We start from the raw sequence: 27348 nt of genomic DNA on the forward strand, positions 1-27348 counted from the left end.
TCTATGTATTTATACATTTTGATGCATTATTTCTTTGATACATTACAAAAAAGGTGTGTGGTGGGGGCTGCTTTAACCATCCATTCAATAAATACACTCTGACTGTGTCTGTTTTCTGCTCTGTTGTTGTTTAAATTAGTTTGACATTTTTCTGAAAGTTACACTAAGCACCAAGACCACTTCATTTCAATGTAGAACTGAAATGTTCCATTAACTAAATTTAGCTTTCTGACCTCTGTTTATTCAGCTTGGTTGTTAGATTAGTGAATTTATGCCCTGATATTTATGTTCCAATTAATTTTATGCTTATTGCCATTTCAAATAATACCTTTTTTTTTTTTTTAACATTCTCTGAGGAAATTGAAAATTTTCCAAGTGAAACATTCCCTATCTCTATAATTACATTCACTACTCTCAGGCAAAAATCTGCCCATTATCATATGTTACAAACCACAACATTACTTAAAGGGACACTGTAGGCACCCAGACCACTTCAGCTTATTAAAGTGGTCTGCGTGCTGTGTCCCTTTTGCACTTAGTGCTGCAGTGTAAAACATTGCAGTTGCAGAGAACATTGCAGCTCTTAAGTCTGCCCTCTGTGGCTAGCCACTAGAGGGCTTCTGGAATCCAAACGGACTTATGGTCCGTTATCTGATGCTGGAGGTCCTCACGGACCTCCAGCATCAGATTTTCTTTTCTATGGGGAGGTCTAATTAGGTCTCCCTCACCGGCTGCCATCAGCGGGGGAGGAGCGTGGGCAAAGCCTGACCCAGCGCCGAGGGACTGAAGGGTTTTTTATTTGGGGTATAACTACTAAACAGTGATTTTTGTTTTTTGTAATTGGGCTGTGGAGTGTCTATTTAACCACAAGGATGAACTACCATAGTGCCCTATATCAGGACTGTGTGCACTGAGTGCAGCAACACTAACATCACCCTTGGAAATTCTCAGCTAATTTGTACTTTATCATCTATCTCTTGCCAACTGATGCTTTCCTCTCTTTTCCATCCAGTTTTTAATTTTTCAATCCTGCTGCATATACTCAGCAACCTTATGAGACTAGAAAGAGATTACATACAGATTCTTCCATTTTCCCACCCCCACTTATTAATATGAACACAACCCATTAGCCTTCCCAGTGCATTGCCCTTGTGCCCTAATTCCCCTTTGAAAGGACTCTATACGCACCCAGAGCTCTTCATCTCACTGAAGTGGTCTGACTGCCATGCCCCTGTCTGTTTTGCAGGAATGGTAATGTTCTCATTGCAAGGTTACCATTCCTCCAGTGGCGGTCAGGAAGACAGCCAGTAGGGGTGCTTCCACAGTGCAACGAGTAATTGAGAGCATTTTATTTGCACAGTGTAGCGTTGTAGCGAATGCACACTAGCCTACCGACGTATTAGCTTGCCTGAGATCACCTAGACTGATGATCTCAGCCAGGGAGGAGCACCAGCATGGAGACCAGCAGGCTACAGCATATATTGGCACTCTATAGTGTTGTTGTTTTTTAACTAAACCACACTAAAATAACTTATCCATCAGTCACATTAACCCCTTAAGGACCAAACTTCTGGAATAAAAGGGAATCATGACATGTCACACATGTCATGTGTCCTTAAGGGGTTAAAATATACTCTCTTACGAATGTATGTTAAAGTTCCTCACTTTTATTGTGTACTCTTTCTCCTTGAACACCTGCAAAAAAGCTGCTACGCTTCATTTCCCACCAGCATCTGCCATACCAACTCCCTTTATCCTAATATCTCCTATTCTCATTCCTTTTGTCAATCCTACCCACCGCTTTCTCCCATTTCTACTTTAGAGCTCAAATGCCATATAGCATTCCAAGTTACAATATGAGTAGTCTTCATTTCTATTTGTCCATTGCACTTTTGGCCACGTTAGTATGGATCTATTCATTGTCCCTAGAAGATGAACTGTACGGGAACAAAATGGCAGTTATAATCCAAGTTCTCAAAAGCTATTCAATGATCCTTTCATCCATTTTCCTTTCCTATCTATTTTCCATATGCTGCTTTTTTTCTAAGCTTCCTGAACAAAGCTCCTATTACCATCTACCTTTATCCTCTATTATGGCACTCTTGCATTATCCAAGCTGGCTGCTGTCCTCCCGTTCCATACATTTTCAAATCACAGTTTTGTATAAAGGTTGTAAATGTAATAATCAAAGTATTTTATCATTACCTGGGTAAAAGGGTGAAAGTTAAATAAATTAGTACATAAATAAATTCATGAAAACGTAAATGAATGATACTTCTATGATAGAAGGAACAGGATCAGATCATTTTTTTTTCTCTATTCAGATATATTGATACTAATAGGATAAAATCAGGTAATCAATCTGCCATTTTGAGTTCACCCTCCGCTGCTCATAATTTCTTAGAAATATGAATCATCTAAAATATGTATAACATTTTGCCTAAATCTGCTCGTATCAGATATTTCCTTTATAATACATTAGTTACTCGAATCTAATGCGCACCTTTTTTTGGAAAATAAAGTTTCCAAAATTTGAATGCGCATTAGATTTGATGGTGCATTACATTCGGGGGAGAATTCAAAATTTTCATGACGAATAGCATTCTGGCGAATTCAAAACGACAAATTCACACGGGCATATTTCGTTCATGAAAGAGGGCTTAAGAAAGAATAGACTTAAAGGGACTCTCCAGTGCCAGGAAAACAATCGCATTACATTTGCCAGCAAAATTTTTTTTAGCTTCCAGGTTTCAAAAATGTAGGTGTGCATTCTATTACATATGGTGTATAAATACTTTAAAGAATTTGAACCTACCAAACCGCAACTCTTTCTGGCCATTTTGCTGATTTTGCCATGTCTGAATTTAGGCAAATACCTATAAACGAACCATGTCTTGATGTGTTCTACCAATGAACTCAGAATTGCTTTAAAATCTCAGTGGTCCTCTCTGATTGGACTCTTCGGAACTGCGGCCAAAATAGTGCCCAGAGAAATTTAGCTTCATCATTATGAAAAGGCTGTTCTTTAGATTTTTAGTCAGGTTTCCATGTTTTAAAAATTTGTGACATCTGGTGCTTTAAATAATAAAGCAGGCTAAACAGAATGTGTATTTGGGACTAAACCAAATATGTATCATAGGAGTAATCTTATTGTATGTTTTGTTTCAGATGAAGGTAAATATTCATAATCCCCACTCAAATCGAATAAATAAGACTCACACACACACCACACAGTTGTATGCATTGCATTACAGAAAACAAAACACATTACGGTATGTATGTGCATTTCTGTTTCTAATAGCTAGATGGGCTTGTAGTGATTTACATAGCAATTCATTCATTAGCCCTTCAGCTAATAAAGGTTTATGAAAGCAAAGTATAATATATTAATCTCTCCCCCCGAACCTTACACTTTCTTAGTGCTTCTTCACTCTCGGAATTCCTTTTTGTATAGGCAATATGTGTATTTTCTCAGAAATATTATTAGTCTAAATATTGGCATTAATATAGGCAACTTATTCAGCAGAACTTTACAATATTATAAATAAATGTATCTATGTAAATATGTGTGTGTGTGTAAATATATATGTATACGCATATGTATATATGTATACATAATGAAAACATCGGATTAAGATCTGGGGAATTCGGAGGCCAAGGCAAAACCTTAAACTCTTTGTCATGTTCCTCAAACCATTTCTGAACAATTTTTGCAGTGTGGCAGGGTGCATTGTCCTTCTGAAAGAGGCCACTGCCATCAGGGAACACCATTGCCATGAATGGGGTGTATGTGCTCGTAAACAATCTCTAGGTAGATGGTAAATGTCAAAGTCACATCCACATGAATGCCAGGACCCAAGATTTCCTAACAGAACATTGCCTAGAGGGTAACACTGCCTACTCAAGCATACCTTCTTCCCATAGTGCATCCTGCTCCCATTTCTTCCTCAGGTAACCAACACACACGCACCTGGTCATCCACCTGAACTAAAAGAAAACATGATCAGACCAGGCAACCTTCTTCCATGGTCCAGTTCTGATGCTCACTTGTGCATTAAAGGAGCTTTCGGCGGTGGAAAATTGCTCACATATAAGTAAAGTGGGAATGTTGAAAAAATAAATATATAAGACATTAAGATTTGCATATATTAAGTTTTGGTAGTCTGTCAGAAAGACAGAATTTACACTAAGTACTTCATATATGGTTCTGAAATGTGTGACCATTTTCATCTCAAATGTCTTGCATTCCTGCGTATCTTTAAATTTATTTTATTTACTGTAATCTTGAGGTTTTGGATGGAATGATCAGTCTGGATAAAATGATGTCCAACGGGGGTACAATATTGATTTTTGATTGAGTGTCTGTGTAGATTCACTCCCATATGCATATTATGGTCAGTTTCCCCAATGTAGCAACCTTTGTTACATGCTGTACACCGTTTCATGTACACCACGTTCGCAGATGTGCATTATTATGATCCTTTAATGTTGTAGGTTTTGTTGTTGTGTCTGGCTGTGTTATTGCCACATACATGTTTACACAGTTTGCAGAGTGATTTGTACAATGCCTTTCTGTGTGAGCTCCTGTTCTGGGGTCAATTTTCTGTGGATTAATGTAGGTCTCAGGTTAGGTTGTTGTTTGAATGCTATTTTGGGGGACTGCGGGAAATGTTTTCAGTGCGGGCTCCTCTGAGATTAATGGCGGTAGGTCTTTAATAATTTTACTTGGCTACTTGGTAGAGGTGTTATTTCCAATTTGATTGTAGAGGATAGAAATCAGAAGGGGTCATTGTAAATTCTATAGGAATGTGATAGAGGTCCAATGGTTTACAACAGGAATTGCTCTTTTGAAGTTGTGGCTTAAACCAAGGCTTCTGCTAGGTGTGGAATGTTATACATGAGTTGTCTCTAAGTCTTGTTTCAATGTAAACTAAGTGATTTTGATCATATTTCTGTATCTCCTCATAGATAGTGGATTTCTTTGATATGTTAATGTATTTTAGCATTCAAGAGAACCATTGTGTTCCAGTCTCATATCCAAAAGAAACATTAATAATAATGAATGAATAATCATTCTTTTGTGCATATTTAGAATGGGAAGAGCACAATCCACAAACAGAGCATAAACATGGTTAGCGCAGCTTAAGCCGTTTGGAACCCCATTTATAAATTGTCTTGGTCATGTAAATAGTAGGATTTATATTATAATTAAGTGTGAGTGGCGTTAAGGGGGATTTTTCATTATTTCTGGTCTAGTGCAGACAAATTGTGAATTTTACCCCTTTCGCCACCAGAGCAAAGTCATGGGCATACTACCTAGGGTGCGTTTGTGACAGACATTGCTTGAGGAGGAGTGGGCAGAAGCACAAAGTGCGTCTCAACGCTGGAAAAAAGGTAAGTAAAAAACGTTTTTCTCTATGATTTAAGTTAATTTAGGGGTGCAGGATTGCATTTTTGAGGCTGTTTATTTTTTTTTTTTTTTTAGCAGCTAGGATGGCTAGGCAGAGGAAATGTCGTTTGTGTTGAAAGGAATGTATTGTTGGGAGACATCAGGGACTTCAGCACAGCATGGTAGATCCGGGAGTGCTGGTGAGTGGAGTCTATATAGGCAAACAATGGTGTGTATTTACTGGATTGGTTAAACTACTTTTATTTTTTATTTTTTTATATGCTAATGCGACAGTGGGTAGAAGGGAAAGCCAGTAATTTTTGAGATAAGATGTTTAGCATTGTAGATACTGCTCTAAAGTCTGATTGCTACGTTCCACCTGCCCATGTGTATGAGGATGCTAAGGATAAGGAGACAGCAGTTTTTCAGTTTAAGACAAAATTGTACAAATGACTCATGATAATATTAAATGTATGCTTACTAATTCAAGGAGCCTATAAAACAAAATGGGGGAACCAGAGGCACTAGCATACACTAAACATTGATATAATAGGCATAACAGAAACATGGTGGGATTAGACACATGACTGGTCAGTTAACGTAAATGGGTACACGTTATTTAGGAAGGATAGGCAAAACAAGAAGGGAGGTGGGGTATGTGTGTATGTCAACCATGAGTTAAAGTCAAATCTTAGGCATGTGGAGTGTGACGAGGAAAATGTGGAAGCTTTATGGTTGTGATATGTTATGAACCACCTAATGCAAATATTAATGAGGAAGAACAGCTGTTAGAGCAAATTGGGAAAGCTGCAAATCTGGGTAACACGTTAATTATTGGAGATTTTAATTACCCGGACATAAATTGGGACAGAGGGACTAGTACTTCAGCAAGGGGAATCAGGTATTTAAATGTGTTGCATGTAGAGACCTCATCTACGAGTGTCTGCAAGCTGGTTCACAAAGTGCATGCTAGGTGCCGACCTTATATGCTCACGGCGTCCCGGATCAGCAATTTAGATGTCACAATGCTGGATGCAATGAAGGCAGATGCGTCCTAGGTGCTGGCTTTTAGTGATCAGCGGTCAGTCCCTCCAAACGCGTTTCTCTGTAATAACGGCTTTCTCAATGGATATGGACTCTCTGGCATTTTACCGCTTTTATAGCGGTTTCTCTTTCTAATTAACACATATGAATACATACTTATTTCTAAAACATATTACATACAAAATGTTCATTTAAAATACATTGTATCATCGGTTATGAATGGTATAAATTTTCCGTTCTTAATCACATATATTTAGTTACATTTCAAAGGGATATGTGTAACCATAGTTACTCCCGCTTTAATTGCATTCAAATTTTAACTGTCATTCATTTATCATGTCAGTATCTCTTGATATAGCACAAAATGAGGCTCAAAAATCTAACAGAATATATTCAAGGGTTTAAACCATTTAAAAACCTCCTCCATGTTATTAACAATTATTCTAAATCTAATATTAGTAATTATAAGTGATACTGCACTTGCAGGATATATCTCCACTTTTAAAATTGATAGTGGATATTGTTATATTATTCCTAGCTATACTTGCATCTTTAATAGATGTTTATTAGAAGAACCCTCATTTCTCCACAGTGGCTAATACGGATTTTTAAGTGTAGTTTCACATATAGCAGGAGTAATAAGGAAAAGTAAGGATAAAGATAAAAATTAAACAAGGATGAGAAAAATAATTAAAATGGAATTTAGTACTCAAGTGTATAAAAAAAATATATATTTTTTTTCTTTCTTTCCCTTTTTTTCCCCTCCTTTCTCTTTCTTTCCTTTTCTTAAAAAATTTATTTTTTTTATAAAATTCTTATACTGACAAAGATGCTATGGGTTTCTTCCCAAGTTAAACTTTACAGTGATTCCTTATTTCTTCCAGGTAATATTAATGATGATTAAAAAATGGACTAATCACCCTAGTTTTTAACCCAGAAAATGGTACAGTTCAAATTCTGCATTTAGACCATGCGGTTGTAGGGTGTTTAAATTGTATATCCATTTCATTTCTTGAATGCCCAATTGCCCAATGTGGTCTCCACCTCTCCAATGTTTCTTTACTTTACATATAGCTTTAAAATTTAAAAGGCTCATATCCGCTTTATGATACTGCCCTAATGAGCCGATACTGTATGCTGCATGTATTTCTTATTAATATTTAGAATATGTTCTCTTATCCTCGTGCACGAGGTGGTCCATGCGACCACCTCGTGGTAGTCCATAGGAATTGTGGCCACCCAGACGAACACTTAGACCACTGCGGTGGAATTTGCAACAATGTATCAATTAAGCTTAACAAGCTCCAGGGTGGTCTCTGGTTTGTGCGGCTGCTCAATTACCGAACCATATAATTCAAATAGACAAACTGAGACTTTTATATCACAGTTTACAGGGTCCGTAGTCTGTGGGCAAGAGGCTGGCAAGTATGCCCCTCCAAGAATCAGTTATGAGGTCCAGTCCGTCACAATCAATATAGATGGTGATTGTATACATTGCCTCCTCAAGTAGGTGAAGCCACTCCTCCAGGGCACATTTGGTGGTCTACTGTTCTCTTTCACCCACTATATTTTCATTCTGTGTGGTTTAGTTTCCTCGAATAGAAAGCTGCAGGATGCAACAAGATCTTTTCTTCATCTCACTGCAAAAGCTAGCAGTGTTGGAGGCTTCTACTTCCAGGAAGAAGGCCTTTGAAGTTTCAGGATGGATGCTTGGATGAACAATGTTTTCAGTTTTTCAAAAGCCTCTTGCACCTGTGTGGACAGCAGGAACCAATCTTGTTTTTTGGTGAGAGCAGTGATGGGTAAATTGACCTGTGAGTACTTTTGAAATGCTAGATTTCCTTCTTGTCTTTGGGGACAGGGCAGTCCAAAACTGGGTGTACCTTGCGAGAATACATTTGAATGCAACTAGGGGACAGAACGTAGCCCATGAACTCAATTGTGGTGGCATCAAATATACATTTATTGATCTTAGAATAATTTCCTTTTTGCAGGTATTTTAGTAGAGTGCACACATGGTCTGCATGTTGCAGCTGGTGAAGGAAAGTAGATCAAGATGTCATCAAAGTACATTACTATAAAAAGGTATCTAGTAGTTCTCAAAATACATGGTTCAGAAAGTGCTTAAATGTGGCTGACGCATTGCACAAACCAAAAGGCATGACCAGTAATGGTAGTGCCATCTTCCATTCATTGCCCTCACAAACCCTGACCAAACTGTAGGCTCTTGCAGGTCAATTTTACCTAAGATGGTAAAATTTCAAAGGCTGACTAACATCTCTGGAATCAACAGGAGAGGGCATCTCTTTTATAGTACTGTTTTTGAGGGCGCTGTAGTCCATGAAAGGATGAAGACCTCTATCCTTTTTGCCCTCAAAGATGATATTTGCCCCCTGTCGAAGATGTAAAGGGGTGAATAAAACCCTTAAGCTAGGTTTTCTTTAATATACTCTTTCAAATGTTGGAGCTCAGGTTTGCCAAAGGGTATATGTGGCCATACAAATTTAGGGCCCACATATTTGTTTGATTGAGCAATCCTATGGTGTTCTGGGTGGTAGTTTGTCAGCACTATTCTTCTTGAACACATCTTTATAGTCCTCATATTTTTTTAGGTAATATGACAGTAGTATTAGCAGCTAGGGAAAGAATTGGTGCAGGATGAACCATGAAAGCAGGTCTGGCTACAATATGAGGAGGAAAAAGTCACATAACCTGTAGCCCTGTTAATCACATGGTTGTGGGTACTGAGCCCAATTATGAATAATAGGAGGGGTGCGTCTTGGGTTGCTGTGGTATTCATATAGATTCAGCCAGGATGTGATTCAATAAACATCCACTGTCCCCAGTAATCTGGTGTAGCTTAACAGTACACTGGAGGGACACAGAAATTGAGATATAAGATGCTGGAAAAGTGGGTGAAGTATTCAGGGAGCTAAGAGAGGCAACTCCCTTACTAAGTCAAAAGTATTAGACTGGCAAGAGAGGTCCTATACATACACTGATCAGCCACAACATTAAAATCACCTGCTTAATATTGTGTAGATCTTTCTCATGCTGCCAAATCAACACTGATGCATTGGGGCATGGACTTCACTAGACCTCTGAACGTGTCCTGTGGTAAGAGTTGGTGGTTGTGGAGACCCAAAAAGTACCAACAGACTACTTTGCCACAAACAACTCCAAGAGCTTAAAAAATGCTGTGTTGGGAGGCTCACAAGACAGTCCTCAATGGACACTTCATCTCCCTTTGCTTGACTCGCAAGAAATGCGAGTCGAGCATTACATCTTCTAAGACTGGCAGATCACCAGGTTCCGACGATCTCCCAATCCTCTATTACAAAACTTTTTATTCCGAGTTGAACTCCATGCTCCTAGACACAGTCAGGTCCATACTGGAAGACCCATCGCCTTGGTACAATTTAAAACTGCAAACATTACACCATAACCCAAGGAACTCTGTGCTCAATTTATAGACTAATATGAGTCCTTAATGTAGATCTTAAACTTCTTTCCAAGATACTTGCCAACTGCATATCACTGCTGCTCCTGAGTATTATACATGCTGACCAAACAGGCTTTGTTCCAGGCTGCAAGTCCATGATAACACAATCAGGACCATTAATCTGATCAGTGCAGTGAGCGGCAGTGGGCTCCTAGCTCTTGTCAATGCATGTAGAAAAAGCAATTGACAGAATAGACTGGGGACTCATGGTGGGAACACTGAGATTGCTGGGAATTGGACTGAAGTTCCTCTCGTGGTTTTCTGCACTATATTCCCTATATAAACTAGAAATCATGTAAAGCAAGGAACAATAACTGAGTCAAGGAGTACCAATAGGAGCAAGGCCGGACTGGGACAAAAATTTGGCCCAGGCATTTTAAGGCAGAGCAGCCTTAGTAGGAGCAGGGCCTGAAAGTGGGCATGTCTGTTTTATACCCCTCAGGGCAGCCCATGTGTAGTGTGGTGGTGTAATCTAAGGTTGTATATGCATGCAATATAGATATAATATCTGGTGATATTCACACACACAGAGCCTTTAGGGACCCTGTAGTTCTTTTGTTTTAAGCGGTAATATAAACACTTATGAATGGCAGATGACAAACAAACAGACTGCCTAAAATATATACAGGGTTATTAATACACACTGTTAAATGCAAAGCAACAAAACAATTTATAATGAATTTGCTATACTATATAGGATTTCAAATCAACAGGTCAATTAATTTACTCTTTAGGGATTAGAACCACTCCTTTCTTTCATTCTCTATTGTACCAGTGATATACAATAAACGGAGATGTCAATTTCCAGTGGTGCTCAGCCTACAGAATTATCAATATGGTATACTACTAATTTACTGAAACATTTGTTGGTTTATCAAATAAAATATCAATCAAACCTTGCCAAGTATATACCAATCAGTTTAACTACAATAACCCAAAATATATATAAAGTTTCTAATGGCCTGTGTGTGTGTATATATACATATAGATACGTATAGATGTTCCAACTTAAGTTATATCTGACTCAGACTGCAGGTAGAATGAGATTTAACTGTGTCATCAATAGGATGGGATCAGTTTACAATATAGAAATATAGGGCATTTAATAGTCTCTCTTTATTATTAAAATAAACTTTTTATAGAGCGAAACCTTTATACATTACCAAAAGTTTATAATGAATTAATTTAATTTGGGATTCTCCTCTCCGGCCTCTAACTCAGTCTAGTGCCATCAGTCAGCCTCCTACAGGATCCTATTTTGATGATCTTTAGGGTGGTATTTTTGATCTTGTTTTTTTCTTTTCAACCCATTTATTTTTCTCCCGATTTAACCATGATCTCCCCCTTATCAGCTCCTGCCCCTTGTTTTTAACTGGGCGGTACCTGGTATCAAAATCTGTCTTTTGATTGATTATGGGTGTATCCTAATATTTAATTATTAATGAGGCCTTTAGGGACTTTCATCAGTAGATGGCACTAGTGCCCTAGGTATGAAGACCTTGATTAGATCATTGATGACCTGGTTAAATAAATGAAGTGACCTTTAATCCTATACTGATGTCAGCTTAGAATCAACTTAAACAACCTTCCTTTGTTATATATGTTATTTAACCAAAGACAGGTTGGTTTTATATATAAAGCAAACAACTCCTTGTTTCTTTGATCAATTGAAGGTCTCTAGATTCTAGGATTTTCAGGTGGGACAGTCCATCTTGGTAATGCTTCATTGTTCACTGTTATTCTTGTACATGTATATCTCAGGAATGAAACTGTAAATAGGGATTTCTCCTATTTACATTTTTAATTATAAAAATATTCAGCTCTTTGATCTTCCCACCAGCCACAGAACTTCCTCTATGTGCCGGCGCTCAGGCAGCACCAACCCTGAAGGGGAACGGCCAGGAAAATCTCTTGATTTCCCCGATTGGTTTCAGCCCTTGGCCATCGCGACCAGCCCTTGGCCTGGGTGATGCCTACCTGCCACCGTAACACTCAGACCGCATAATGCTTCTGACTCTTGTGTATTTTGCAAATGTAAATTGTATAAACGTCAGTATATACATTATAACTATATATATTGTTATCCTTGTTTGTCAGTTGCATGGTCCTCTACGGTAAAAACAACATGTGCAGTCTTTTGGTTCCAATTCAATTCAGGCCCTTTATTTAAAAGTCCATTCAGGCGGCAGTAACACAATACAAAATAACATAACAAACAGATTTCCCTTTAAATCAAACCCTATCTCGTATGAGCACGAACTAACGTTATTATTCCCTATTTATCAAGGGTTCTAAGCTAACAAAAACGTAGGTATCACCAACCTGTTGTTAAAGGACCACTCTAGGCACCCAGACCACTTCAGCTTAATGAAGTGGTCTGGGTGCCAGGTCCTTCTAGGGTTAACCCATTTTTTCATAAACATAGCAGTTTCAGAGAAACTGCTATGTTTGTGAATGGGTAAAGCCTTCCCCTATTTCCTCTAGTGGCTGTCTCATTAACAGCCGCTAGAGGCGCTTGCGTGATTCTCACTGTGATTTTCACAGTGAGAGCATGCAAGCGTCCATAGGAAAGCATTATGAATGCTTTCCTATGTGACCGGCTGAATGCGCGCGCAGCTCGTGCCGCGCGTGCGCATTTAGCCGACGGGGAGGAGAAGAGGAGGATCGGAGGAGGAGAGCTCTCCGCCCACCGCTGGAAAAAGGTAAGTTTTTAACACTTTCCCCTTTCCAGAGCCCGGCGGGAGGGGGTCCCTGAGGGTGGGGGCACCCTCAGGGCACTCTAGTGCCAGGAAAATGATTATGTTTTCCTGGCACTAGAGTGGTCCTTTAATTTTTCCTGCAGCCCAGTGCTCAGTCACCTTGACTCTTGACTCTCTGAACTTCCAGTGTTCCAAGCCAGCCTACTGCTTTCCAACTTTCTCACAGGAGAGAACAGCATCTCTCCTACCTGCTTTCAGGGAGGTAACCAGCAACCCCCCCACCTGCCTAGCCTGGAGGGGTTTTATTACCACTGCTGTATCTAATTGCCTCCAGCTGAGCAATAGGCTGGAGACAGCCCGAATATCTGGTCTGGACTTATGTCTCCCAATAAACAGCGGAGTGGAGCACTGGCCCAGCCTGCTCTACACCCCGGGGGCCCATAACTAAACATAATTTTTTTGTTGCACACAACACTTCTCTAGGGGAAATATAGATTTCTTCACGGATCTCACTCTGCACTTTATCACTATATATATTGTTACATATTTAATAATATAGCTACACTGTTCCTTCTTTTTGTTTGTTCTCAATTGAACATTGGATTTTAGTCATGTTGTGCACATATTAAAGTATTTGTATGCTTGGTATACTTGTTATTTCTGTATCAAAAAAAATACACATTCTCCATAAAAGAAAAAAACACACCTGTGCGTGGTAGCCAGCCAGCCAGCCTGCCTGCCACCACAATAAATACTTAAAAAATGTTTTTTTTTATAAAAAGCCCATGGGGCCAATAAGACTCATGTAAGTGCGCATCCTTTTGGATTCAATTGGTCCATATTCAGTTTAAAATTAGTACTTTGTGAATCCTATGCCTTGTATAGGATTTTGTACATCCAGACAAAATATGGTATTTAATTAATAAACCTGCAAATGTTGTGTGAGGGATTTTTTATAGGATATTAAAAGAAAATCATCCTTGTCCTTTAACCCCTTAAGGACACATGACATGTGTGACATGTCATGATTCCCTTTTATTCCAAAAGATTGGTCCTTAAGGGGTTAAACAAGAACACTATATAATGTGTGTGGGTGCACTTAAAGAGAAAACCTTAAATTATTGTGGTGGAACAAACACAGAGCTCAAATTATTAAGTCAACATCCTTAACATCTAACGATGTTGACTTAATGTTTACTGTGTTCATCAATCCATGCAGAACACACTGTCTTCTTGAACCTCTCCAAAACAAATTGTCCTATAGATTGCTCTTTTGTTAAAATCTGCATCAAAAGCACACTCTGACGTACTAAGTATTTACCATTTTAACTGTGTTCTGTTTCTTAATAAAATCAAATCTAAAGGTTGAGAACACCTGTTCTATATGAAAAAATAAGAAAGCGCAGACATTTTAAAGATATGTTATGTACATTTTGCTGCTGTTTTGATATATTGTCTATGGTTTTCCCTTAGGTTAGCTATGTCTGAAAACAGTGTTTATAACAACAGAACATCCAATAAGCCATCGCACAGTCCACACTACACTTGGGAATATGAATACTATGATTATGCACCTGTTTCTTTTGAAGGATTGAAGGCTCATAAATGTAAGTATATGACATATCTAGAGATAACATCAAGATATTTGAAATATTTGATGCTGACAGAATTAATAACATTTGATTTGTGAAGAACTGACTAATTTTAGGCTAAAGTAGCGAAGATGGAATATGTGATAATGTGATAATTTCTCCAACAATCTAAAATGTCTTTGTCAATTCCTTGTTTATGGTGGACAACCCTGTTAGGGCATTTGACCTTGTATGGTAACAAGTGTGAAACACTGAGTTAACTTAAAGGTTTACTCTGACCACAATTACCACTTCTGTTTTCAAAAGTGGCCATGGTGGTTCTGCACATCCTGAGATATTTGCACTTTTTTTTGCCAGTGGCTAGTTGCACCTTGGCTGATGTGACTTGGGCAGCCCGGAACTCTGTTCTGGACTGTGTAATATCAATTCTGTGCAAAAAATACACCCGTCACCCATGCTGGCAATAAACATACAGAGCTTATATCCTTGAAGGCAGCACGAGAGGAAGTGTGGATCTCCCCTACCTCCCTCATTGAATGCCTCTTCTCCATCTGCACCTCACTATCCTCTATATGTTCAGCTGTTTTTTTTTTCATTTATATCCACTCCCCTCTTAACCCCCAAACCCCCCCTCCCCTTACCGGCTCAGTGAATGCACATGTGCTTTCAGCTGGTTAAGCAGACTAGTCAAACACGTTTTATTGATCATGAGGGAGCTGTGACATTCGATGAGGTGTGGTAACCAGTGTCGTCTAGGTAAGGATTCCATGTATGTATTTTGCTTTGTGTTAGGGTTTTATTAGTGGTAATTCTAACCAATAAGGAGAGGGGAGCAAGTCCTGAGTACGGTACGTTTCTTTCCGAGCCAGTTTTGTGAACGGTGAGTCACTGATTGGCTGAAAGCATAAGCTGAATGCTCTCAGCCAATAAGCAATGTGCCTACCTGGCGGCACTCGATGCTTCCTGAAAGTGAAATTTCAAAATCTGGATGCCGTCTGGAGGGGAGTGGGCATCGCCACTGGGACAACTTACTGATTAAACTGTTCTTGAGGTAGGAACACTTACCTGGTGGCCTCCTGGCACCATAACTTAATTTAGGTGAGGTTCTGTCACTTCACACTAGTCTGTCTTTTTTATTATCTGTTATTTAATTGAACACAAATATTCTACACACTTTGTTGGAAAACTAACTTTATGTAAGAGTTATCTTTATCTAAGAAACTATGAAAATTTATATTTTAGCCACATTTTATGGATGCAAACATTTTAGTGCTATAAAAACCACCTGTCCTGAACTTAAAAGGTAATGTGGGGATATTTATGGGATGATAATAGTAAACGGTTGAGAATTGCCCACTATTTCAACTCTCTAGATCCCAAAGATCGTTATCATGTAAGTGAAATGTATTCCATACAAATAAAATCACAATTTGTTATAAAAATAGATACAATTTATTGTGACAATTTAAATAATAATATGTAACATGCATGATAATAATCAATGAATATTTAGTATAACATAGTATGCAATACAATGGCAATACACATTCCAATGGTTAACACATCAACTGTCACTTAGTAAGATTAATGAGGGTGCTTCAGAGACAAAGAAAGTTTCCTTTCACACAGCTCAGGGAAAGGCCATACAACTGTGGCTAGCAGTTAACTAATAACCCTTTCAATGCTGGCTAGATCCTCCTAGGCATATAATACCTATTCTCATGTAATTTTAATTAAAATAACATTTAAACCAGCTCATTAATCATTTCCTGGAACCATCCAATAAACATAATGTTATTGGTAGGTGTATTTAACAGTGATGGACAGAATACCAAAATACAAAAATACAGAAAAACATGTCAAAAAAGTTATAAATTCATTTGCATGTCAATGAGTGAAATAAGTAAAACACCCCCAAAGCATAATGTTTCCACCTCCATGTTTGACTGCAGGGATGGTGTTCTTGGGGTCATAGGCATTCCTCCTCCTCCAAACACGGTGAGTTGAGTTGATGCCAAAGAGCTTGATTTTTGGCTTATCTGACTAAAACACTTTCACCCAGTTTTCCTCTGAATCATTCAGATGTTAATTGGCAAACTTTAGACGGCTTGCACATGCGCTTTCTTGAGCAAGGGGACCTTGCAGGCAATGCAGGATTTCAGTCCTCCTAAGGGACAACACTCCATTCTCTCCCCCAGCTCTGCTTCACTCCCACCTTGTTTGATTGCTACCTCCTGTTGTGTTTTACGCCCCACCTCTTATAGACTGTAAACTCGTTTGAGCAGGGCCCTCTTCAACCTATCGTTCCTCTAAGTTTTTGTAATTGTCTCATTTATTATTAAATCTCCCCCTCTGATAATATTGTAAAGCGCTACGGAATATGCTAATGCTATAAAAATACCAGTAATAATAATAATAGTTGACTGTATGCTGTTGCACGCCTGATTACAATGAAGAGGTTTTTGATTTTTATTCCTGAATCCTATTTGTGACAATATGGCCCTGGTATCTCTGGCCTGCTGTAATCCGTGTGTTTCTATACCTAATTTGCAATGCTAACTGCTCAACTGAGCCCCAAGGTTATGGTTGCTTGGTAGCGGACTCACCGGCAACACAAGATATACTGTAGTTGTATTTTCCGGCTGTTGCAGAATATACTAAATAACTTGTTCCACTGACAATACCCTTCAATGAATATGGTTCTGTAGCATAACTTAAACATGCATGGACTCAAGACTTCCAAGACCTCAGCAAAGAAACAAGAAATTTCTTGCCGGCAACTCTGTAGAATCCACTTTATTTCAGAGCTCTCAGCTTTCCTTACAAGACAACAGCACACACACAGAAAATGTATTTACAATGTATTTACAAATGATTTACACTAATGGGAAACAAACACACAGAGCTATAAATTTACAGGTACCGTATCGAGTATAAGCCGAGTTTTTCGGCACATTTTTTGTGCTGAAAAAACCCCAGTCGGCCTATACTCAAGTGAGTGTCTGTATTATGACAACTTACATTGCCTTAATACAGACCAGGACCGCCGGGCTCATTACAAGGTTGGGGGCTGTTACTTACCTTTACAGCAGCTCCGGTCAGCTCCCTTCACCTCCGTGCAGCTCCCCTGTCAGCTTCGTTCTGCTCAGAGCTGACAGGGGAGCTGCACGGAGGTGAAGGGAGCTGACCGGAGCTGCTGTAAAGGTAAGTAACAGCTTGCTCCGGCCCCCCCACAGCACAGCCCATCCATTGGACCACCAGGGAATTACACAGCCCCCCTCCCTGGCCAGGCAACAAGCAGGGAGGGGTGACAAAAAAAACAATTCAATACAAAAATAATACAAATATTAAAATAAAATAATAATAATATTAAAATAAATATTCAAATTAAAAAATTAAAATAAAAATGCCCTCCCCTCACCCAGTTTACAAACACTACACAAACACACACACACTGCATTCATTATACACACACACATTGCATTCATTATACACACACACACACACACACACACACACACACACACAGAGAAAACAATAACTATCCCTTACTGAGATAGTGAGTGATATACTAAAGTGCCTGAATAAAAGCAGCTCAACACAAAAAGTGGAATACCTTAATCCACAATAAAGTGCAAAATATAAGAATAAAAAGGTATAAACAATATACCAGCGAGTGGAGCGCTATAATGAATATTAATATAAATAATGAGGGGGTATACTCACCCCTCCAACATAGTGATACAATGTGTCCAAATGTACATACAAAGTAAAACAACAAAGAGAGAGAATATAGTGCAGATGGTTTACAAAAATAAAAAAATGAATAATAGTAGCAATTGGTTGAAACCACTCACGTGGGTTGGAGCCTATAAGCTATTGGCTCCGTAAGTGACTCCTTTTTGCTCTTGAGGCAGCAACACACCCCTTTATCCCAAACGATGTTCTCCCGAAGATATGGAACAAGCAGAGAGAGAGAACCTCATAGGTGGTATTGTACAGATAGTATATACAAAATAGTGAGATAGTAATAGTTATGCTCACCTTAGACAGAGCCTTGAATTCCTGGCTCTGAGGTTTGTTGGCAATATGCTAATTTATTGGGATAGCATTCCCCACATAGTGTTCCTGGAGGCTAGAAAGGACTATATGGACTAATATAAAAAAATAACGATTTATTGTAGAGATAAAAAATAATAATAAAAACAATATTAAGACTTCTCAAAAGCATATAAGCTAAATGGTAGAAAGTCCAAGTATAAAAGTCCAAACTCCAGCTAAACGCGTTTCACTCTTGTATGAGCTTCCTCAGTAGCATATTGCCAACAAACCTCAGAGCCAGGAATTCAAGGCTCTGTCTAAGGTGAGCATAACCATTACTATCTCACTATTTTGTATATACTATCTGTACAATACCACCTATGAGGTTCTCTCTCTCTGCTTGTTCCATATCTTCGGGAGAACATCGTTTGGGATAAAGGGGTGTGTTGCTGCCTCAAGAGCAAAAAGGAGTCACTTACGGAGCCAATAGCTTATAGGCTCCAACCCACGTGAGTGGTTTCAACCAATTGCTACTATTATTCATTTTTTATTTTTGTAAACCATCTGCACTATATTCTCTCTTTTTGTTGTTTTACTTTGTATGTACATTTGGACACATTGTATCACTATGTTGGAGGGGTGAGTATACCCCCTCATTATTTATATTAATATTCATTATAGCGCTCCACTCGCTGGTATATTGTTTATACCTTTTTATTCTTATATATTACACACACACACACACTGCATTCATTATATACACACACTGCATTCATTATATACACACACTGTAAATAAATATTCAATTAATTTAATTTTGGGGGGATCTAATTTTATGTTTTTTGTGGTAAAATTAGGGGCCTCGGCTTTCATTCGGGTCGACTTATACTTGAGTATATACGGTACTATTAATAACCTGACTGGGAAATGTGAATCCGGTTGAGCTAATTATCCCCATGAGATAATAGGACATTTCAAAGGAAAGGCTAGTTTTTGAGATCTCTGTGTTAATAAACACTTAAAACAAGGTTATGTATTATAAACATAGAAACATAGAATGTGACGGCAAATAGGAACCATTCGGCCCATCTAATCTGCCAAAAATAAACATATTTAATAAAATTATATACACACATATATTTACCCCTTAACCCCTTAAGGACAAAACTTCTGGAATAAAAGGGAATCATGACATCTCACACATGTCATGTGTCCTTAAGGGGTTAAGGACTGCAGTTGTACCTAGTACGTCCGTGGCAAATATGAGCCATCCTTATTACTTACCTGATTGCCGCTGTTCCCCCGCTGGTGATCGGTGTTGCTCCCGGTCTGGAGGACTGCCTGACAGCCCAGACAGTTCCCACTCTGCAAATTAGGCCCCCACGGGCTATGTGATCTTGCTGAAAGAGCGGTCACATGGCCGCAATAGGCGTCTATAGTCAGGGCCGTCTTTAATATTGATTGGACCCTGGGCAAAGCATTTGCTTGGGCCCCCCGGACCCTGTACCCCTCCCCAAGCGTGTAAACACGTTATCACCCTTAACGCAGTGGCTACCTAAAGTAGAGAGGTGCAAGAATATTTTTTTGGGCCTCCCTATTGCAAGGATGTTTAAAAGGTAGATCCCCATCTTTCGTGCGACTCCAGCAATGCCTTGACAGCTGGGGCTCTCCCATTTACCCATGTTTGCAGGTTTTTATTTAACCCTAAGCAGTTTTTGTGTGTATCAATGTAAACAGGTTTTTGTATGGAATATGTTTGTATGTGGTGTTGGCGTTTGAATGTAAGCATGCATTTATGTGTAGTGTTGGTTTTTGAATGCAGGGGTGTGTATACATATAATGTTGGTGTTTAACACAGATATGTATTTGTATGTTGTGCTGAAGCTTGAATGCAGGGGTGTATTTGTGTTAGCGTGTGAATGTTGAGATGTATGCACAAATACACACACAAACACACACGTAGATATGCACACAACCTGACACACAAATACACAACCTGACACACATACTGAGACCGTACAGATACACTGAAACACACAAAGACAACATACAGCTACACACTGACACACATCCTGACATACACAAATATACAAACACTGACACACATGCAGTTACACAGACACACATATACACACCTGACATTTTTAAAAATAAAATATATACATATGTAATTTTATTCTAACTGTATTTTGATATTAATATATATATGTATATTTATATCAAAATACACTTAGACTGAAATTATATATATCTATGTATGTATAAATAAATTAGAATAATACCATATATATCCATATTCAGAATTACATAAATAATTTCATAAATATACATGTACACTTCCAATATAGAAATATGTATATATATTTAAATTCTATGTGCATATTTATGTAATATTTGTACATAATTAAAGGACCACTATAGGCACCCAGACAGACACACTGACAGACATGCTGACACATTCACCAACACACACACCAACATACTGACACAAAGACCCATACTGATACAGACATGCACACACTGACATACATATGGACACACAGTGACACATACACTAACAGACATGCTGACACACATATACTGACAGACATACACTGACAGACATACTGACACATTCACAGATACACACACAAAATTTACACTATTAAACCCACCCTTCCTACCTTGGAGGGTGGCTTTCCCACTTGTGGCTGAAGGTGCTGGGAGTTGGGGTCTGGCTAGCTCGGCCCAGACCCCCACCGCTCTGCCTCTTCCCCCTCCCGCGCGCTCCTCTCATTATTGGAGGAAGTGACTGCCACAGGCGTCACTTCCTCCCAGCCGGCTGCCGAAAAGCAAGAGGGCCTGGTCGCGCTCTTAAAGCGCCAGATTGCAGAACCGGGCCCCTGCTGACAGAAGCCCACTTGGTGGCCCTTAGTGCATGGGCCACCCAGTGGGCCTCCTTAGTGCACGGCTGCACCGGCAGAAATGCTTGAGGCCAGCGAGGCCCACGGTGCAGCTGCTCCGGGCCCCCCAGGAGGAACTGGGCCCGGGGCAGCTGCCCCATTTGCCCCGCGGTAAAGACGGCCCTGTCTATAGTGCTGCCTGCAGGGGGACTGCCTAAACTGACAGGCAGTCTCCCTGCTTATGTTAAAATAAAAAATGTTAATAAATTAAAAAATAAATAAAAATAATAATAATAAAAAATAAATAAATATATATATACATATATTAAAAAAACACATGTATAATTAAATTACACATGTATATATAATAAATATATAATAAAATATAAATAAGTAAATCAAAAATTTTTACAAATAAAATATATACATATGTAATTTTATTCTAACTGTATTTTGATATTAATATATATATGTATATTTATATCAAAATACACTTAGACTGAAATTATATATATCTATGTATGTATAAATAAATTAGAATAATACCATATATATCCATATTCAGAATTACATAAATAATTTCATAAATATACATGTACACTTCAAATATAGAAATATGTATATATATTTAAATTCTATGTGCATATTTATGTAATATTTGTACATAATTAAAGGACCACTATAGGCACCCAGACCACTTCAGCTCAATGAAGTGGTCTGGGTGCCATGTCCCTCTAGGTTTTAACCCTGCAGCTGAAAACATAGCAGTTTCAGAGAAACTGCTATGCTTACACTGAGGCTTAATCCAGCCTCTAGTGGCTGTCTCACTGACAGCCACTAGAGGCCGCTTCCACGATTCTCACAGTGAGAAGACGCTGACGTCCATAGGAAAGCATTGAGTAATTCTTTCCTATGGGCGGTTTGAATGCACACGCTAGTTTGAATGCACAAACTAGTTTGTTTTCTTGGCACTAAAGTGATCCTTTAAGTAATTTTTTGATTGCAATTTGAGGGACTTGTCTGACAACCCAGGCCGAAAGTCCAGAGAATTTAATTTGCTATCACTGTATTTAACCCTGTAACGTTCCATGACAACCTAAAACCTGTACATGGGGAGTACTGTTTCACTCGGGAGACTTCGCTAAACACAAATATTAGTGTTTCAAAACAGTAAAACATATCACAGGGATGATATTGTCAGTGAAAGTAGTTTTTTTTTTAATTTTCACACACAAACGGCAGGTTCACTAATGATATCATTGTTGTGATACATTTTACTCTTTTGAAACAATAATATTTGTGTTCAGTGAAGTCTCCCGAGTACAACAGTACCCCACATGTACAGGTTTTATATTGTTTTTGAAAGTAACAGGGTCAAATATAAGGCTTGATTTTCAGTTTTTTCGAATTGAAATTTGCCAGATTGGTTATATTGCATTTGAGAGAGTATGGTAGCCCAGGAATGAGAATTACCCCCATGATGGCATACTATTTGCAATAGTAGACAACCCAAAGTATTGCAAATGGGGTATGTTCAGTCTTTTTTAGTAGCCACTTAGTCACAAACACTGGCCAAAATTATCGTACATAATTGTATTTGGCATTTTTACCACACAAACAAATATAACTTTGGCCAGTGTTTGTGGCTACTAAAAAAGACTGGACATACTCCATATTGAATACCCTGGGCTGTCTACTTTAAAAATGTAAATGTGTGGTGTGATTCAGAGATTTATGACAGATAACAGTGTTACAATGTCACTATCTATTGATACATTTTAAAAATATATATTTTGAAACAGCAATGTCCTACTTGTACCTATAGTCCTATAACTTGCAAAAAAAAGCTAAGAACATGTTAACATTGGTTATTTCTAAACTCAGGACAAAATTTAGAAACTATTTAGCACGGGTGTTTTTTGGCGATTGTAGATGCGTAACAGATTTTGTGAGTTAAAGTTAGAAAAAGTGTGTGTTTAAAAAATATTTAATGTTTTATAATTTTATTTATAGTAAATGATATGATATGATGAAAATAATGGAATCTTTAGAAAGACCATTTAATGGCGAGAATATAATATATGTGTGGGTACAGTAAATGAGTAAAATTACATCTAAACACAAACACCACAGAAATACCCTGATATATATGTGAATACATGTATAAATGCATAATACTGTCATAAATCACATAAATGAGAAAACTATATATTTTTTATATCATTTAAAAATATATATAATTTCAATATCTTATTCTCTTTTTGAGTAATGAGTGCACTCTGACACACACTCATTGATGCTCGCCTACATACAGTTTCACTGACCCATACATGTTTCTCCAACATTTTTTTATTTTTTATTGTTATCAGAATAATGCACTACTGGCATTATTCTTTAGGTGCTTCACATTTAAAGGCTCACTATAGGGTCAGGAACACAAACATGTATTCCTGACCCTATAGTGAAAACCCACCATTTAGGTGGCTTGACCTCCCCCCTAAGCCAGTAGCCATCTAAGGAGTGGCCACTTGGAGGTGTTCCTAGGGACAATGTAAACACTGCCTTTTCTCTGAAAAGGCAATCTTTACATGAAAATGCCTGAATGAAGCTATAATACTTGCCAGAACAACTACATTAACCCCTTCAGGACGGAGTCAATAGTGCACGTTCTGATCAAAACAAAACGTAAACAAAAACTGGAATTTGCGCTATATGTCTGTTCACCCGTAGTTCCCCTCTTTCAAATTATATGCACCCACACTTATTATATATCATTTTGTTCAGGAGAAACAGGGCTTTAATCTATCATTAACTATTCATATATGGAACATCATTTATTATGAATAAAAGTAAAAAAAATGTGAGAAAATAAGATTTTTTTTTTAAATTTGCATTTCCGTCTGACATTTTAACTGTGAATGTCATAATACTGTTAGGTTTTACTGCAAAAAAAATGCACATATTTGTAATCAGCGATGTCTCACGAGTACAACAGTACCCCCCATTAACAGGTTTTATGTTGTTTTGGAAAGTTACAGGGTCAAATATAGAACATTACATTTTCAAATTGAAATTTGCCAGATTGGTAATGTTACCTTTGAGACGGTGTGGTAGCCCAGGAATGAGAATTACCCCCATAATGGCATACCATTTGAAAAAGTAGACAAGCCAAGGTATTGAAAGTGGGGTATGTTTAGTCTTTTTTAGTAGCCACTTAGTCACAAACACTGGCCAAAGTTAGCGTTCATATTTGTTTTTGTGTGAAAAAAGCAAAAAACAAATATTTGGCCAGTGTTTGTGACTAAGTGGCTACTAAGAAAGACTGGACATACCCCACTTGCAATACCTCGGGTTGTCTACTTTTGCAAATGGTATGCCATCATGGGGGTAATTCTCATTCCTGGGCTACCATACGCTCTCAAAGGCAACATAACCAATCTGGCAAATTTCAATGTGAAAAAAATGAAATGCAAGCCTTATATGTGACTCTCTAACTTTCCAAAACACCATAAAACCTGTACATGGGGGGTACTGTTATTCTCTGGAGACTTCACTAAACACAAATATTAGTGTTTTAAAACAGTTAAACATATTACAACAATAATATAGACCATAAAAGTGCCGTTCGCTTGTAAAAAATGCAAAAAACGTCACTTTTACTTAAAATATCATCGTTGTAATACAATTTACCAGTTTGAAACATGAATATTTGAGTTCAGTGAAGTCTCCCGAGTAAAACAGTACCCCCTATGTACAGGTTTTATGGTGTCTTGGAGAGTTACAGGGTCAAATATAGTGCTTGCGAATTAAATTCGCTGCACTTTCTCCCTGTGTTGCCAGGCATGTCAATCAAATTTTAATTAATCAAATCACATAATTACGTTAAAAGATTATTTAAATATACATGTAGAATTTTAATATATATGCATTTATAGGTATTTAAATTCTACGTGTATACTAATGTAATCTTTTATGTAATTATATGTATTTATCTATATATATATATTTGCGGTTATTTGTATTTTATATATATATAGATATATATAGAATGTCATTCTAAGTGTATTTTGTTACCGATATATATATATTAATAACAAAATACAGTTAGAATGAAATTACATATGCATATATAATTTATATTAAATTTTGTTTCAATATTTTATTTATTTATTTTATTATTTTATTTATTTATTATTTTAATTATACGTATTTATATATAATATATATATATGTACATCTATTATATATATAATATATATACATATTATATATATGTAACGTCATTCTAAGTGTATTTTAATATTAATATATATACTTATATTAATATTAAAATACACTTTGTATGACGTTACATATATATAATATGTATATATATTATATATATAATATATATACATATTATATATATGTAAAAATATATTTAATTTATTTTTACACTTGTATTTTATTTATTTTTTATACTTCCCACCAGCAGGGGGACTGTCTGATATTTCAAACAGTCCCCCTGCTGGCAGATCCACAGCCAGCTATAGGGGGCCATGTGATCGCTCTTTGAGTACATCTTACCTCCTGGGGCTGCAAGCCGTTACGGCGTGCTATGCCGTCATAACGGCTTTAAAGCCCACTTAACCCGTGACGGCATAGCACGCCGTAACGGCGTTAAGGGGTTAAAGGACCACTATAGGCACCCAGACCACTTCAGCTTAATGAAGTCGTCTGGGTGCCTGGTCCATCTAGGATTAACCATGACTGCTGTAAACATAGCAGTTTCAGAGAAACTGCTATGTTTACCTATGGGTTAATCCAGCCTCTAGTGGCATTGACAGCCGCTGTCTCATTGACAGCCGCTAGAGGTGCTTCCGCGCTTCTCACTGTGATTTTCACAGTGAGAAGACGCCAGCGTCCATAGGAAAGCATTGTGAATGCTTTCCTATGGACTGGCTGAATGCGCGCGCGGCTCTTGCCGCGCATGCGCATTCAGCCGATGATGGCAAAAAGGAGGAGGAGAGTTCCCCAAGCCGAGGGAGCCCGGCGGGGGAAAACAGGTACGATGTAACCCTTTCCACCGGCGGGAGGGGGACCCTAAGGGTGGGGGGGGACCTAGAGACCCTATAGTGCCAGGAAAACGAGTATGTTTTCCTGGCACTATAGTGGTCCTTTAAGCTGTAGTTGTTCTGGTGACTATAGTGTCCCTTTAAGTTTTACTTACCTGATGTATTATACTAAATATTTTATAACATTGTAACTTATTAAATAAGGTTTGTTCAGAAAAAAAAATGTAATCAAAGCTCTCAGCAGTAATCATTGTTAAACTGTTCGATAACAAAATATTGAATTTGTGTCTGACAAACAGCTCAGGCTTCAGCACTCAAATATTGACGAGGCAGATAATCATTATATTTATTTATAACAGTAAGGTTATATTGCTGCATGCTACAAAGCAATGTCTTGCTCATCCTTTCACAATTCAAACTGGTTGCTTTTTAACCTTTTCTTGGTAGTGTTAAATAGTGTAAACTTGTTTCATGCTTATGTATCTTCTTTTGTCAATGGGGACAAATACAATTACTTCACTACCAAGTACTTTTTATTAACAACACCACAATCAGCCACCCTCACATGCATCCATTACACACCTCAAACACTTCACCTGAAAACAAAAGTATTTATAGTGCTTGGAGTCTCCTGGCATTGTCTTACCTTCCAATGTTATACGGTTTTCAATTGGGTTAAATGAACACATCAAGCACCACTACAGCCCACCTTTGTGGTATATGGTGTCAAAAGCAGGGCCGGTGACAGACATTCACTCACTCACTAACAGACACACACATAGGCAAACACTCACTGACAGACATACACACATACAGGAAGACACTCGCTGACAGACACACACACTGACAGTCAAACACTCACTAACAGAGACACACACAGAGGCATACACACACACAGGCAGACACTCACTCACATACACACAGGCAGACATTTACTGACAGACACACACAAACACACACCCTCACTGACAGTATCTGCCTGTGTGTGTGTGTCACTGTCAGTCAAACACTCACTGACAGACACACACACAGGCAGACACTCACATACATACATTAACTCACTGACACACACACTCAGGCAGACATTTACTGACACACAGACAGACACACACATTCACTAACAGTCAAACACACTCACACTAACT

The 27348-nt window shown here is 38.1% G+C and overlaps 1 protein-coding gene across 1 annotated transcript in view; it reads left to right on the forward strand.

The window, feature by feature from the left end:
- Nucleotides 1–27348, forward strand: part of MRAP2 (melanocortin 2 receptor accessory protein 2) — a 61513-nt gene that overhangs the window by 13234 nt on the left and 20931 nt on the right. Inside the window, exon 2 of the mRNA XM_063443062.1 lies at nucleotides 14108–14241. Within this exon, the coding sequence (XP_063299132.1) occupies nucleotides 14115–14241 (127 nt within the window). The 5' untranslated portion in view covers nucleotides 14108–14114. The remainder of the gene's footprint in view (nucleotides 1–14107; nucleotides 14242–27348) is intronic.

The sequence above is a fragment of the Pelobates fuscus genome, chromosome 2 (assembly GCF_036172605.1).
Source record: "Pelobates fuscus isolate aPelFus1 chromosome 2, aPelFus1.pri, whole genome shotgun sequence".
NCBI lineage: Eukaryota > Metazoa > Chordata > Amphibia > Anura > Pelobatidae > Pelobates > Pelobates fuscus.